General features: G+C 43.2%; 1 protein-coding gene across 1 annotated transcript in view; it reads left to right on the plus strand.

Moving 5' to 3' along the window:
- Positions 1 to 9,018: 9,018 nt before the first annotated feature.
- Positions 9,019 to 16,014, plus strand: part of ZFR2 (zinc finger RNA binding protein 2) — an 811,721-nt gene continuing 804,725 nt past the window's right edge. The window contains exon 1 of the mRNA XM_086947097.1: positions 9,019 to 9,189. Within this exon, the coding sequence (XP_086803223.1) occupies positions 9,134 to 9,189 (56 nt within the window). The 5' untranslated portion in view covers positions 9,019 to 9,133. The remainder of the gene's footprint in view (positions 9,190 to 16,014) is intronic.

The following is a 16,014-nucleotide window of genomic DNA, read 5'->3' on the forward strand; positions in this document are numbered from 1 at the left end:
AGAATGGAGGTGGCTACAGTGGACAAGACAGGGGTGTCCCTGCTCTCCAAACTTATTCGCCCTCTACATCAACCCATTTGTCGAGCAAATCTTACATAATCAGGCAATAAAACTGGTTATTACAAATGGTTATTAAATAAAGGTACTGGCATACGTAGCCAACATCGCTGTAGTTACAATTGATACTGAGAGCACAATGAAGGAGGTTGAAGCTGTGGCCGGGGAATATGGTCAAGGTACTTATTGAATAAGGAGGAGACGCAAATAGTTTGTACAGAGAATATCCGCTATTCTAACATTCAACGAGTGGATACTGCCACGTATCTCTGGTCAGGATCCATTCTAAGGTAGATACAATCAGTTAGATTAAATGTAAGCCTTTGGTCAGTAAAATATCTACCGACTTAAGGCGTATGAATGGGCTACACCTGTCAATAATCGGTAGGAGTAATATTCTTAAGATGGTAATGTTACCAAAGATACTATACTTGCTTAGATCTATCTCCTTGGAGAATGATTAATCCATACTGAAGAAATTGGATTCCATTTTTATAAACTTCATATGGCAATACAGGAAACTTAGGCGCTCTCTGAAATTCTTCATTCTCCCGCAGGAGCGTGGTGGCTGGGCAGCTCCCAGCCTGTTCTATTACTGTTCGGCTCTTCTACAGCAGATGGGTATATTGTTCTCAGCTGAGGATAAGGATAGGGAAGATCAAGGGTGCACCATGGTTGCACCAACTATCTATGAACTCGCAGTTGGGAGAGCGGCGCATGGCACGCTGCTCCGACTACTGGAGCAGAGTTATTTTAAGGAAGTACGATTTAAGAGCATATTAACGCTGGAAAGTTTGGAGTATGGTTTGAAAATTAATGAAGATTCCACATTATAACAAGTACACACCTTTGTGGTGATCTCCGCTCTTTCCGCCTCTCTTCTATGATGTAATTGGAAGGCAATAGGAGCAAAATGGCCTCACTAGAACTGGCGATTTGTTTTTATCAGGGCAATTGTGCTTGTAGGAGGCTGGCTTAGTATATGGTGTTCCCTTATGTAAGTATAGCACCCTGCACTAATCCAGACAACCCTTATGGTGATTTTAGTCATCTTAGACAACCTTAGAAAGCTCTCTAAATGGTAGCTGTGGAGATCAGCCTTCAGGTTTAATCCAGAATGAGTGTAAAGCAGCTTGTTTTACCAGAACGTAATCTTATTGGTATAGATTTAGTGAAAAAGAACCACACAGTGTAGTTATAAAAATATCTGTTTATTGTAAGACACTCACTATCACATACAAATATCTCCTACCCGGAGATACACACAATGCACACAATACTTTGCAAAGAAAACAGGTAAGTACCACAAATACACAGTGGTCGCCAGGGGGAGACCAAACCAAAAATATATACTAAAATAGTGGGGTGCGAACCACGACTCAAGTCAAGACAATACCCAGGAGATGTAGAAGTGCTGGGGACCCAAGGAACCACCTGAGGTAAGTAACAATGAACCCCGCAGAGGTTGTGTGCAGAGTGGGAATACAACAGCAAGCTCAATTCAAGCCAATGGGTAAGTCGCAGTTGGAATTTTAAAGAAGAAGGACCCTTCCCAGTTGTCCCTGAAGAAACCCAGTGGGACACAGAAGGTTGGAGAGCCTTCCCACCCGTGGATACCCTAGGAACCAGGATACCTACACCAGGGAAACCGGGTGCATAGGTGTGAAGTGGTGTCGGAAACCGCCGTCGCACTCAATGGAGGACTTCAGAAAGACGCCGCTGGTGAAGAAGAGAAAAGTGTCCAGTAGAACCCAAAGATGGATTCAAGATGAGAGTACCTGCAAGCAGAGGGGACGGAGTCAATGCCACTCAGGAGTGACCAGGAGGCACGGAAGACGAATGCCCACCGATGTCGAGTGTTGCAGGAGAGTTGACGTGACCTTGGAGCTGCAGCTGTGTGGACCAGGCAATGCTGTGGAAGACCAGAAGTCCTTCACGAGTTGTCCCATATCGGATGTTGAGAGTTCAGGCGTCAGTGTCTGCCGGGAACACCAACAAGCCATGGCAACTGCAAACAACGTGGCAAGCAAAAAAGGTGCAATGTCAAGACCAGCAAGGTCCAGATGACTCACCACAAGCAGGGGAGTCAGAGCAGTCCCTGAGTGATCAGAGGAGCCCACTGAAGTAAAAGAAGACCCTCGAGAGGACCCATAGGCCGGAGGCACAGGAGTCGCTAGAGGACCTCGAGCAGCCCACCAAAGATGCAGGCTCACAATGCAAGAGATGCGGTGAGGACAAAGATTTTGGGCACAGGAGATGCTTGAGGTTGGGGCTACTTGAAGCTTGAAGATCTTTGAGGAAGAGAGCCAACAAGCCCTTGCAACGGCAAGTCGATGCTGTGCACAGGGGTTTGGTTCCTGCAGTTCCGACGAGGGATACTGGCCTCAAACTTGGTGAGAAGACCATGCAGGCCTCGAGGAAATTGAAGAACCACCACCTGTGTTACTGAGCCTTTCAGAGTCTGTGGGAGCCCAGGATCAACAGACTGGTCAGGTGAGTTGCAGGTGCCTGCAGATGCAGGGAAGTGACTCCTTCACTTCAAGGGAGATTCCTTCAGGTGTCTTAGATGTCCAGAGGCCTTGGAAGGATCCTGAATAGAGCACAGGCACAGAAATTGCACCAGACTTGCAGGACGACGAGACCAGGAGTAGCAGGAGTCTTCCCAGTTGCAGTCTCGGTGCCCAGAGTAAAGTCCACCGAAGTCCAGACTACCCAGACGGTTGAAGATGAAGTGGTGTCTTGATATGAATCTTGTCCCACAACGAATCTAGGGACCCACCCACCCACAGGTAAGCCCTTAAGTACCCTAAAGCAAGGGTTGGGACGATTCAGGGGTTCCTCCCAGAGGAGATGCTGGACAGTGGGGAGGTCATTTGTCCAGTTTCGTGCCAGAGCGGGAGCCAACTGCCCCCTGAGCTGGTTTGAACATGTGTGCGAAGAGGGCACCAAATGTGCCCTTCAAGCAGACTGAGTGGCACTGGCAAGCACCCCCGTCTTAATACACTAAGTCCTCTCTGGGAGGTGGTCACAACTCCCTGTGACAGGATACCTGTTGTCCTGCCTTCCTCTGAACGAGCTTGGCTCTGCAGCAGGAGGGCAGAATTATGTCTCTGGTCGGCAGCAGCCAAAGGTTGCTGTCCGGGTCTAGAAGGTCTGATACCAGGAGCTCTGATGTTTACAGTGCATGGAATCATACCTCCCACACTGTCATGTTTGATACCAAACACAACAGGGTGTTTCCAGCCAGATTAGAGATGGTCATCGCGTAATGACGCATGGCCACTCTATATGTCGTAATGGCTGATGCACTTACAACCCAGGAGATTGGACTCCGAAGGTTGTAGGGAGGTCCCGCTCATGCAGGGGCACCCTCACACTTAGAACCGAGCACCCTGCCTTGAGGATTGAAAGGCCTGCCTTAGTGGTGACTTATAGGTTTTAAGTGCAGTGATCTTAGATATAAGCAAACCAATATCAGTTGTAAGTGGTGCTAGCACCAGCTTACACAGGCTGCAATGGCAGGCCTGTCGTCACAGTTTGAGTGGTCTCCCATGGTTGGCATAATACAAGCTTCAGCCCATGGGGGACCCCTGGTTTACCAATGCCCTAGGTACCTCAGTACCATATACTAGGGACTTACAAGGGTACACCAGTAGCCAATCTGGAGTGCACCCAAGTACTCACCATAACCAATTTAGGTGAGACAGCGCAGAGACTGTGATCCTGATTAGCAGGATCACAGCCAGACTAGTCATAAACAGCATAACACCAGGCAAAAAAGTGGGGGTAACCATGAAAGCAGATCCTACTTTCCTACAGTGCTCATTTTCAGACCTACAGCAGGACTTGATATACCTGATAGTTCATACTTTAAGTATCTACAAATAAAGGAATACTACAAATAATCTAGGGTGGATCTTTATTCGGATAAATTTCCCCTGCTGGAGGTAATCAACTATACTGACTGTAAGATAAGACATATTTACAATATCTTATTGTACAGTATCCCAGGTGATCTTGAGAAGACTGAAACAAACTGGGCTAGGAAACTAGAGGTGGCAGACACCGACCTAGGTATATCACTTGGATTAGCTTCAGAGGTCTTCCTCTCAGCCAATTTGAAGGCTCAACATTATAAGACAATATTTAATTTATATTTCACCCCAGCTAAGCTTTTTGGGTGGGGAAAAGGGAAGATGATAAGCGTCCTAGGTGTGGTGTTGGTCTTGCTGATTTGTTTCATATGTTTCACAGCTGCGATAAGCTACTACCCATGAAAAATGGGCTAGATACATTTTGGGAGAAATTATTTGGGAAAAGGATCTGTCTCAGCCCACTTATGATGTTACTTCAGTATAATAACAGCAGATTAGACTCAACTAATTAATTTTGTCTTCATATCGGTCGCAATCGCTAGGCTTTTAATCGCAGCAAGATGGAAAAATCCACCCCCCCCACCTCGTTTCAGCTGTGGCTTGGTCAATTGATAGACATATACAACCACAAAAGAACTTTATATAATTGTGAAGGTAGACAGGCTAGGAAGTGGGGACTAAAGATCTGGTCCCCTATTTCAGATTGGTTGAGTGGCGACCAGATTGGCTCGCCTTCAGTTCTTATTAGCTCTTAAATATTTATATGCTCCATTATTTAAGTGAGGAGTTTAGCCTCTCTCCTTTTTTATTTGTTATACCCAATATCTACGGCTTTAGATATGAAACACAAGGCTATTAGATATATTATATATATTTGTACATTTATGCTGACCTTCTATACCCAACCTTTTATCATATAACCACATATGAAATTTATGGATGATGTTACGTATTTATTCTCAAAGGTATGTTCCTATCTTCTTATGACTGTGTCATTATAATGTATTTGATTGTACGCTCTTTTCTCGGGCTAAAAAAAAAAGAAGGTATGAGCCATTAATGTGCCAGGGATAGCCAAAATGCTAACCCGAATCGCCACAGTGTCCCTTAACAACATGCATAGAAAATATAACCTGGCCAGAAGCTAAGTATTGAGATATCTAAAAATAAATCCTCAAACGCAGTCCGATCAGCTCACTTCCCGGAACTAAGAGTACCGCAATTGATGTGTGAGTTGAACTTTTGCTTTGTTGTGAATTAACCACATGACCTGTAGTGGATTTTGGTGAGGGAGTCTCTTGCAGGGCCAGGACCAACTACAGTCCTCCCCTTTCTTTTGAACTCGATTTCTCTCCCAGGGATCTCAAAAGCAACGAGGAGCAGTGATTGGTGAGGAGAGGTAGCACCCTAAGAGGCAGCTGATAAGTATCCAAAGATGAATATGCGGAAGTCTGGATAATGTGAGCGTGGGTGTGTAGGGAGAACTGAGTGAGAACAGCCTTGCATGGGAGAGTATTGGGGCGGACGTGGTAGGGAGTAGAGATAGTAGGGGTAGGTGTCAGGAGGGTTGTATATGAGGCTGGGGAGGATTGGGTGCAGATGTGGAAAGAGTAACTCTTGCTGCCTATAATATTAGCTGGTTTAGAGTTCTGGCCATGATTGCCCCACCCAACACTTCATTAGGTGAACTTGTCATCACCCAAAAACAAGGTTTAAGCCCTCTCCTCTTCTTTGTTCCAGCTACCTCAAAGGGCAGCTGAATTTGCTGATGCAAAGCCTGTGCCTAGCTCTCAAGAGCTGCTGAAGGCCGAAGAAGGTAGCAAAGTAACTCTGTGTGAGAACTAACTGAAAACTCAAGTTAAATGTGCATGAGTGACTAAAAGCTACACTGGACCAGCCCTTAAGTGTTGAAAACAATCCACAAAAACCTTGCTAGGACAATTAAGACTTTCCTGCACAAATACCCAGTACTAATCATTCAGCAATGCCACTGTCTAGTCTGATATTAGTATTTGTATGTAGTTTTTTTCTGTATATAGAGATGAAAGAACGTATGCTTAACTCCTTGGACACTCATGACGAGCTCAGCTCGTCATGGTGTATACCTCCATACACTCATGACGAGCTGAGCTCGTCATGAACAATGGGGAATCTCAAGTGCCAGCACAGCAGGAAAATAACGCTAGCATCGATGTGGTTAAGTCAAAGCACTGTCTAGACCCAAATGTATTAATAATTACAAGCCTGGTTATTTATATCAGTATTTCTAAGCCACACCACCGCCTTGAGTAGTGGAGGTGCGGGAGCCATTGGAAGCTCACGCCAGGCTCATCTCAAGGCATGTTGAGACCTCAAGCCATAACAAGCCAAGCTTTCATGTGGCTTCTGCCCGCCACCCTTGCTCTACCATCATGCACAAAGAGGTAAAAACAAAGCATTCATGTTTGTAAAAAAAAAGGAAAGATAAACTGATACCTATTTAGTGGCTGATTTATTCAAAGTGAAACCAGAAAACCTGCATTAATTGCGGCTTCGCTGTTTAACCACAGTGGGTGTTCTTTATTTTAGCGATCCTCCTTTTTTTCACTATTGCATATGAAAGTACCTTCAAATAGGTGTGTTCAGAATATCCGCTGTGCAAAAACCTATTGAGTTTAAATTAATAGACTATAATGCTACGTTATCTAAAAGAAATCTGGGCCACAAACAGGGTTCACATGACAACAGTCTTTCCTCCTAACTCTTTAATAGCACTGTTGTCAGGGTGGAGGTGGGAACAAAAATGATTCTAAGTTTATATTTAAAACTATCACTTTTAATAAGTACTTTTCAGTGCAGTGCTATTTAATGTCAGTGCTTCCATGTGTTAAAGAAGTACTGTTTTTGACTCTTGAAGAGACTTAATCATATTTTATATGATATTTGTGTATGATTTATATGGCAAACATTTTCAGAGCTTGTGCACAGGCTCTAAGAGACACTTGGCCAGACTCTGGCTTGGCGCGCCCTCTTAATTTACTGGCTCACCCGCGTCAATTCACCAAAATGCCAGGTGTAGCTGAAATGACATCTTACGCCATTTGACCCTCACTTTGACGCACACACATGCTTAGACATTCACTCACTCTTGCGCACATAAACACACTCTCACCATCAAGCATGCATACAACATACATTTAACAGCATTTTTTACTTACCTTAGCTGCCAGACAGTCATATTCCAGCTAATATGCTCCATTTTTTATTACACTAATACTGAATAATATTATTCACTATTTGTATAATAAGAAAATTGACAGAATCCAGGCAAATGGAGCTCCAAACAGCGTCCATTAAGAAGAGCTGCCCCTGTGTGCCAGACACTGATTTTGCCACCTCTGAGGCCAGGGGTCACAAAAGCAGTGCCAGGAGTAGCATGGGGCAAGCCAGCGGTCACAGCTACGACCCCTGGATGACCCCTAAATGACGTCTATGTGCTGCGAGTGCTGTGCAGACTGTGCTGCTAGACTCATACTCACTTCAGTCAAGTCTTGTGTGTCAATAGAATTAATACATTGACTAACATTGAACATTAATTTATGTAAACAGCCTGCAACTGCTCTCACCTCGGGTTGATTGCCGAAGGCAGGGTTCAGCTGACTGTACTTGTTAGCAAACAGCTGAGATCCCACCTTGGCTGCCACAGAGATGGTATCATGATTCCACGTGGCCTGTAGTTACATCCTGCTATGTATATCAGCAGTGCCCAGCCTATAGGTGAATCCAAGGGATGGCACATTGGCTGTGTTTTTTTTGGCAAAATTGCCCCAGTCCACAGGTATAGTGTCACTGACACTGACCTTTTAGTGGCCGTGGACCTTCTGATGCAGATTAATGGACTTGATCTATTTTTCCATCTTTGGTGACCATAGGGCCACTGGCAAGTCTCAGGTCCTGCCGGCCGAGGCCCTCAGGAATTGCTGCTGCTGCCCAAGGGAGTAAAATTATAGGACAAGACGTGTCCTCCCTTGTGTCCAGTCAGGGTGAGAGAAAGAGCGGCGTGCCCTTAAAAGGCATACTGCACAGCTTTCAAGACAGCGGTGCCATGCCATAGGCTCTCACCGTGACTTCAATTTACGGCAGATGAAAAACAGTACTGTACAGTCTGCAGAGGGTAGTGTAATCTGTGACTGTGCCAGCCTGCCCTATCGAACCGCCAACAGACTTCTGTCTCCACATCAAGAACACTGTTTTAGCAGCTGTTTGCAGTCAGTGAGTGTGACTCTACAGACAGTTCAGCGACTGTGGCAGTCTGAAGCAGCAGGTTTTATTTTCCCAGCAGTGTGAGACTTGGTAAGTCAAAGATAACGCTGGTGATTGATGTTCCTGCTAGAGAGAGGTCAGAGTAATGTCTACTGGCAATTTTGACTCTCACCATAAAGTAGTAGCATAGTAGCAAGTAGCATATGCCTGCTGCAAAGAAAATGTACTAGCATATAACAGATCTGTATTTTATGTAGATAGCGCAGTGTTGCTGTGGATATCGAAATAATTGGTTTCAAAGCACCTGCTGTAGAGTTCCTTAGAGTTGCTCGTTGCTCAAATGGGTGTCATTTCTAATATTTGTATGTTCCATGGAATTCAATGCATGTTTTTGGTCGCGAGAATGTGTCACATAAGTGTCACACATTTAATCATTGAATGTCACTCATAAGTACGCTGAAACTATGTAAATGCCACACATAATAAATCTGAACCCTGGCAGATATGAAACCCTTCGGTGAGACTTGAACTGTCACCAGATCCTAAAGTACAGCAATGAATAAAAGGTCCATGATAGAGACACAAGAAAAAAAAGCATTTTCAAAATTCCCACTGAAATACATTACTTATAACAGGCAAACATTTTTAAAAAAATGTTTTTAAAAATCACGTGTTCTTCCTCAAATGTGTAGGTACGTTTCGTGGCTATGTTACCTCTACCTATCCACCCAGACAAAGCGCATGCGCAACATAACAGGCACGAGCCAAGAGCATCTCTCTCGCTCTACAGCACACTGAGCATGCGCAGTGTTCCTGAGATTCGGCGCGCGCTTAGGGGGTTTGACAAGCGACGCCGGTGTCTGCTCCGCTCTCGTGCCGGCCGTCAGTCCGGCACGTGACCTGCTCGGAGCCCCTCCCCCTTTTTCACCGGCCGGGTTTGGTTTTGAGAAGACACCAAGATGGCGGCGAGTAATTATTACGGTTTCCCGCATGCCGCCGTGGCACCACCGTACAGGTACCGGCTGGCGAGCAGAGCGGGGGCGTTTCCCTTGGTGGTGTCCGCCCCTGGGAGGGAGGGGCTGCACAGTTCTAAAGCCTCCTCCGTTGACTCCTCCGTTGACAGTCTGGATTTTGGAGATAGCGGATTTAGAAGGGAGGAGGGGGGGGTTTAATGGAGTGAATGAAGGGACTGTGACAGTCGGTGGGGACCCGACTGGCAGTTGTAAAATGGCGGCGGGGTTCAGTTATCAATCCTTGCCCCGACCTTTTGCAAGAAGACAGGGTGGTAGCGATGGTCACTGCGTGTAGCCTGTGGGGATTGGTACTTTGGACTCTAACCTTCTCCGGGGGGAGCCTTAAATGTCATGTTGAGTCTACCCTCCTGTATGTGCAGTTAGGAACGGCCCAGCACCAGTAGTAGGGGGCCTTACCACTTCAATCAAGGGGGCACTGAGTATTATTCTAGATGACCAGTGCAATAAACAGAAATCTAAATGTGCAGGTACACATCAGCTCTCAGTACCTGCTTGCTACGGAGAAGTGCTTGTAGTCTTTATTAAAAGTATTGCACAAGTGTTGAGAAGTGCAGGCACTTTTCCCTTCAAATTAATGAAGGGCAGGTACTCAGTACCATTTCCTTTTAAAGGTTAGTTGGTGCTTAGTATTCACTGAATTGGGATTTCCAGATAACTCATTGTTCCTGGGATACATATTTTGCATTCTGGGCTCTCATTTAACTATTATAATCAAATGTGTTAGTGCCATTCATTCATTGATCTGAACTCAGACCACCTCTCCAAATATGCAGTCATTTGTTAAATTATATAAAGCTTTGTAGACGAGTTGTCTCAGTGAACAGAAGTAATCGGTAACTTTACACTGCACGTACCTTGGAGGCATTAATGGCCTGTTTGGGGGTCTAAAATTTAGGAGATTATAGAGAATTCTTTATTGGTTTCCCACCTAGCTTCACAATGTATCATACAGTAGCAGCTTCTAAGGGTTACTGTGTCTAACTGTAAAGGTGAGCACCTGGGGGGAGGTGGGATCACTGCGTTCACATTACAGCTCAGCACCTGTAGGGTCACTCAAACATTCAAAGATTTTGGCAACTTGGAGGTCGCCAAAGCAAATATAACATGGGAAACGCCTAGGGCATGAACTGGCCCAATCAGTGGTTGGTTCAGCAACTAAGCAAAAGATTACTAATCTTGGACAATGTTCAGGGCATTGATATTCACACACTCCACTTGTGAAGGAATGGTGTTCTTGAAACATTTTGCCGACTTTTCTTCCTCATTGATCCTAGTACTCTCAAATATAGTGGACGCTGACTTGTGTAATGAGTTCTGAGTTTACATTGTGCCTCTAATTTACTCAACCTTGGGGATATGAGCATAGTACTGTGGAATCAGCACCCCAAGGGCTCAATGGCCTGCTTTGGTGCATAGACAGATGGCGCTAACTCTGCATTTCTTAGTGTGGTCAGCAAAAGGTGTACTCAACTTCATGGTAGACGAGGCAGTATCCACGGGGCCCAGTATTAACTTAGAAAACTTTTTTTTCTGATCATCAAGTGCCTTTGGATGATCCTTTGTGTCATTGAGTTTACTGTATGAGCATCAGCATTTTATTGCACCCTCCATCTTATGGGATAATTCAGGCAGAACCTGGTGCCCCCCAGCACACCTCAGAAGGATTAGTCCATAGCAAGGGTCTCCAACCTTTTCTGTAATAAGGGCTACTTGGGTTAAATAAAAAAATCACCCCAAACTACTGTTAGTGATGTGATGGTTACCACCCCATCCAGGATTGTCAACAGTGATATCAGTGCATTAGGCGGGGTTGCCAGCAGTAAAGATATAAAAGCATTATCAATTTTTAATGCATCTACATGGGCAATACATAACTATCATAGCTGCAACCCTCTGACACCAAGGTAATACGAGTAATACATCTCGCCAATTCAAATAATAGCTTTAAATACATTTTGAAAGTTTCCTAAACATCAGCATATGACTTCTAAAGATATACATATTTTCATCTCCAATACATGGTTTTTAGTTCTTGTATACAAATAATAATTTAGCAAAGCAAAGGCTTCTATATTAGTAGGCTGCATGTAGGAGAGCAACTCGCATGTAGCTCAAGAGCTACTCGTTTGAGATGCCTGGTCCAAAGGGATCAGAGAACAGAAATGTTATCATATAGAAATAATCCTGTCTCATGGCAGTCAGTATCTGGGTTACCCTGCTCCTCCGAGGAAACAATTGACAGCTCCTGAGTGAGACTGCGTACCCTGTGAGGCATTTTGGATTTAATCTAATGCTGCTTTCCTTGCCTAGAGCACATAGGAGCTGGGCCGTTCGTATCAAGTGCTTAATGCATACCTTCAAGGGGGTTTATGCTCATCTTTGTAAGTTTCAACTTCTGTTGCCGTTGAAGTTTTTTTTAGAGTGCGAGTAAACAGTACATCGTTATTTATGAACCCGATGTTGTCAGGGTTTCAGTCTGCATACCATTTTAGGAAGGGTTCAGCACTTTGATATTCGAATGAAATAAATTTTTTTGTGTGTGTCTTGACAGGAAGTAAGAATGTGGTCACAATGAGGGTTGAGAAATTTGAACTCCAAATCTTGGAAGTGCGTCCGCTCAGGTTCACTATCCTTTCTTTCCTGGCTTTATAAAGGTCCTGTTCTAGAGATGATTCTGTTTTCATTGTGCGCTATTCTTCCTACACGTCATCTCATTTCTCTCTGCATTTTTTGTCTATGCTGAATCAATACACGCTTGGCTCACTTCTTTAAAGCTATTTCTTCTTCCCTTAATATATATTTTTTTGGCTTTGGGAAGTTGAAGCTGTTGTAAAAGCTTATTGTTCAATCCCACTGAGCCTTGCTTTTTTATGCCTTTTGGCTCCTTCCGTTAATTTATTGTTACTTATTCTCAGAAGTTTAGGCTTTGGGGACAGTCTGTTGCCGCTGCAATCATAGGAAACCGAAATTCCACAGTTTGCCTTGCATTTGTATCTTCCTCTTAACTAGCGCTTTCTCTTACTACTCTTATATTAGCTAAATTTTTAACTGTACTTAATGTAGGTTCATTGTTGACTCTCTTCTTTAACCCATTAGATTTCTCATTTCATTATCCTATTTTTTTCTGCGTTTTATCACCAGATTCGTCAATTAAAGATGTCGTTTATACACCCATTAGACCCTGAACAGCAGAAATCAATTACTCCTTGTACCAAGTAACAGGAAAAATTGATTAAACTACCCTCTTAATACACTCTTCGGAACTTGATCTGTAGGCTTATTACTAAAGCTTTATTATAGCAGAATTACTGGAAAAAGTCGTTCTAAACCCATAATATACCTGCATAGAGAAAATATATTCTAGTACTAAAACCGATGCTGCAACAGCAATAGTTTGGATGTGAGATGAAACTCAGCAGATGAGGGGCATGAAGCCATACAGGACCTACTCACACGGACAACAGCAGGTTTCACAGGAGACAATAGAAACCTGTTGGACATGGCAGACAATGTGTCTACCAGAGCCCTGAAGTGGTTTTGTAAGAACATAAAATCTTCTTCCTGTACCAGAAGAGTAGTAGGTACATGTAAAGGACTATACAAATAAAAGTTTTCTGGAACTTAATACTGATAAAAAGCACTATTTTGAGATTCAGATTCAAATGCACATAGAAAGATGTAGTCCTGCTTATACATTTCCGTATAATCCATCTCTCTAACAGATGACTGCAATAATGCGGCCTGGTCATGGGTAATAAAGCATATTAAAATCTTAAATAGGAGTCGTTGAGTATAACCGTCACCACTTTTTTGGTAGCAGTGCACCTTAGAAGCTGATAATTATATACACTCTGGAGAACCCCTACACTTCTTTAAATCGATAAGGGGAAATAGTGATCAAAATAGCAGTTAGCCCAAGGACTAACTACTGTAATTTTTTTGCATGATTCTTCCTCAAACACATTGTAAAAAAATACATTTGTGGCAGTCCGAGCTAACGCCACTCTAACATATTAGATTGTGGTATTGACGTTAGAAAACCCCTTCAGTTTCTTCATGTGGGAGACTGTATTCTTGTAAATAGCGCAACTTGCTTATAAATGCATGAATGTCCTGACTCTGCTTTGCTTTAAGTGTAAATACACAGATATTTTCCAACTATTAAAAGTGAGTGCAACATAAGCAATAATAATTTTCTCGAGTGAAGTTGTCCAATCGTATTTGATTCTTTTGTCTCTGATCTGAAAATATGAGATGATTTTTCTTATTTCTGAACTCTTATTAGATCTCTTTGTATACACTCTCCATTAATTATCTTCCTGACCACAGTTGTACATATCTTATTTGTTTCTGTACTGTTGTACATAAATTGTGTTATATCTACTGTTAGCTTTGTGAAATAATATATCTGGTGTGGCTCACTGGTTAGAGGCGGCAGACCCGGAGGCAGAGGACGGCCCGGGACCAGGGTTAAATCCCCGACGCGGCAGGGTCGTGAACAAAGGTCAGCGGACTCGATAATTCTCGCCTCAGTGCCTACTCTAACCAGGGATCACACTCGGCAACTCTGGGCATTAGCTTGCCTCATATTCACAACGGCCCCCCACAAACGCCGGGGATGCCTGGTTTCACCTTGGAGATACCCAGGAGGGAACATCTCACAGGGAAAGCCAGGACGGGTTCCCCTGCGGTCTATAGCGCCAGGACGCCTCCGGGTAGCAGTGCGCTTTACAAGACACACACATACTTTGAACCAACAGATTTAAAGCTCTCTGCCCTTTCAGGTTTGAGAAGTGCTAATTTAATGACTAATATATTATCTCTTATACCTATGTAAATGGTGCTTGTGACTGAGTGGTTGTTTGTTGTAACTGGAACTTTCTTTAAAGACTAACCTCCATGCTCAGTGGTTGGAGGTTACCCTATTTTTTATTTTTATTTTTATTAGGAAGTGTCCCACACAAACTGACAGAGACCATCAACCAGTGATTAAAGCTTGGAAGATCCGGCTAAAAAACTGGGTTGTAAAGGTATTTTGACCAGTGCTACCTTTATTTGGACCTGTGACAGTTTGCTTGAACTGAAATGTCAAGGAGTTGGGTAAAAGGGATCGGAGAGGAATCTCCAAACTGGATAATGTGTGGGGTCAGGAGGTTGTAAAGACATTTGTACAGTTACACTCTTGCTTGCACTAGTTAAAACTAAAGATTTTATATATTACAACGATTACCGCTTTGACTAAGCACCTTGATGAAGTAAATTAATCGAGAACTGTTATCCAGTGGATAATGGAGTACTGAATGATCTGTTTATCATAAATTCAGTGCCCCTAATTTATAAAATGTTGGATAACAATACTGCAGAGTTGTTGGACTGTCTAAGATCCAGCTGGGTAAGTTCCATAGTGTGAGGTAACTTATCTAGTGACCTGGATAAGATGATATGGAATGGGAAGAGGTACATCAAATTTATATGAAGGGGCCAGTCAGGCCTGAGTTTCAGATAAGTGACATTTAAAGCTTAGCATGGGATCTATTATACCTATACAGAGTAGATGCAGTTTGGGAAAATAGAATGATTAGTGCTTGAGAGGCACTAGTCAGACGGGCAGTTTTTTCACACCACCTTGCATGTAAGATTCAGCTGTTCTGGAACTGGGTGAAAGTTAATTTTCTCCTAATTAAACACTATTGCTATAGGAACAAACACAAAAATAATTCTGTTAGGTTCATGGATTTTTATCACATTGATGTATGGCGGTATCGAAGTCCATAGATACTAGCTTGGGTTGCCTAAAGAAAGTTGACAAAATTTGGAGACCCTGGTTTAAATTTGGTGAAGTATTGTGTACAGTGATAATAGTTAAATTACCTCCCACTAACACCAAGCCCTTGATTGAAGGAGAACGATTAGCTCTCCTCTGCTATTGTGTTGCTTGACTAAAGTCATGTTGGCGAGAGGAGTTGGCCTAATGGCTAGGGCGGTCGACCTTAAGTCTGGGGAACCGGGTTCGATTCTCGGAAATTACGCTGAACATCCTGTGATTCTGGGCAAATCACTTAATCTCCCCGTACCTAACAAAAATTAATGTGTCCTCATGTAACGCAACTGGTGCTATGTAAAGTGCTTTGATACCCGATACCGGGTCAAGTTCGCACTATATATATCTCCGTAAAAAATAAAAAAAATCGGCTTTGAGACAACAGTATACTTGAGATGGGTGGTGTTGAGTGTAAGATTGCAACATACCTCTTGTTACATGTATTCCTTAAGTGTAGTACTGCTTAAACAAAAACTGATAACGTTTAAAAAATAAAATCAAAATAACGTCTGGGGCAGGGGGGGAATAAATCCTATTAGTCTGATTTAAATCTGAAATCTATTCCACTATTGCCTTTTAACCACTTGACTGCCAGGCCTGTTTCACTTCAGTGCTAAGCAGTTTTTTTAATGTTCGCGGCACTTTGCGCTTAAGATTTCATAACTTTTTTCCACGTAAGGTATCCACCAAACTTGCATACTTTTTGTGCAAACATCCTGGGGATTCTAAAGGTATTCAGGGTTTGTGGATTCCAGTGGAGTGAACTGAGAAACTAGCCAAACTATAGCCACATTTTGTTGGTTTTCTTTTGGTGGGAAAATATAGAATAAAGTTGTGTGTAAGAAAGCCTATTTTTTCTTCTTCTAAAAATAGCTTTAATAAAAGGTTTGTTGTGCTAGGATCACTCTCTCTCCTGCTTTCAGCAAAAAGCAGAGTTATATTTAAAGGAATTCATCATAGTGTTTTGCATTTTTCAAAGAGGTGG

The sequence above is a fragment of the Lissotriton vulgaris genome, chromosome 12, assembly GCF_964263255.1.
Source record: "Lissotriton vulgaris chromosome 12, aLisVul1.2, whole genome shotgun sequence".
NCBI classification, from domain to species: Eukaryota; Metazoa; Chordata; class Amphibia; order Caudata; family Salamandridae; genus Lissotriton; species Lissotriton vulgaris.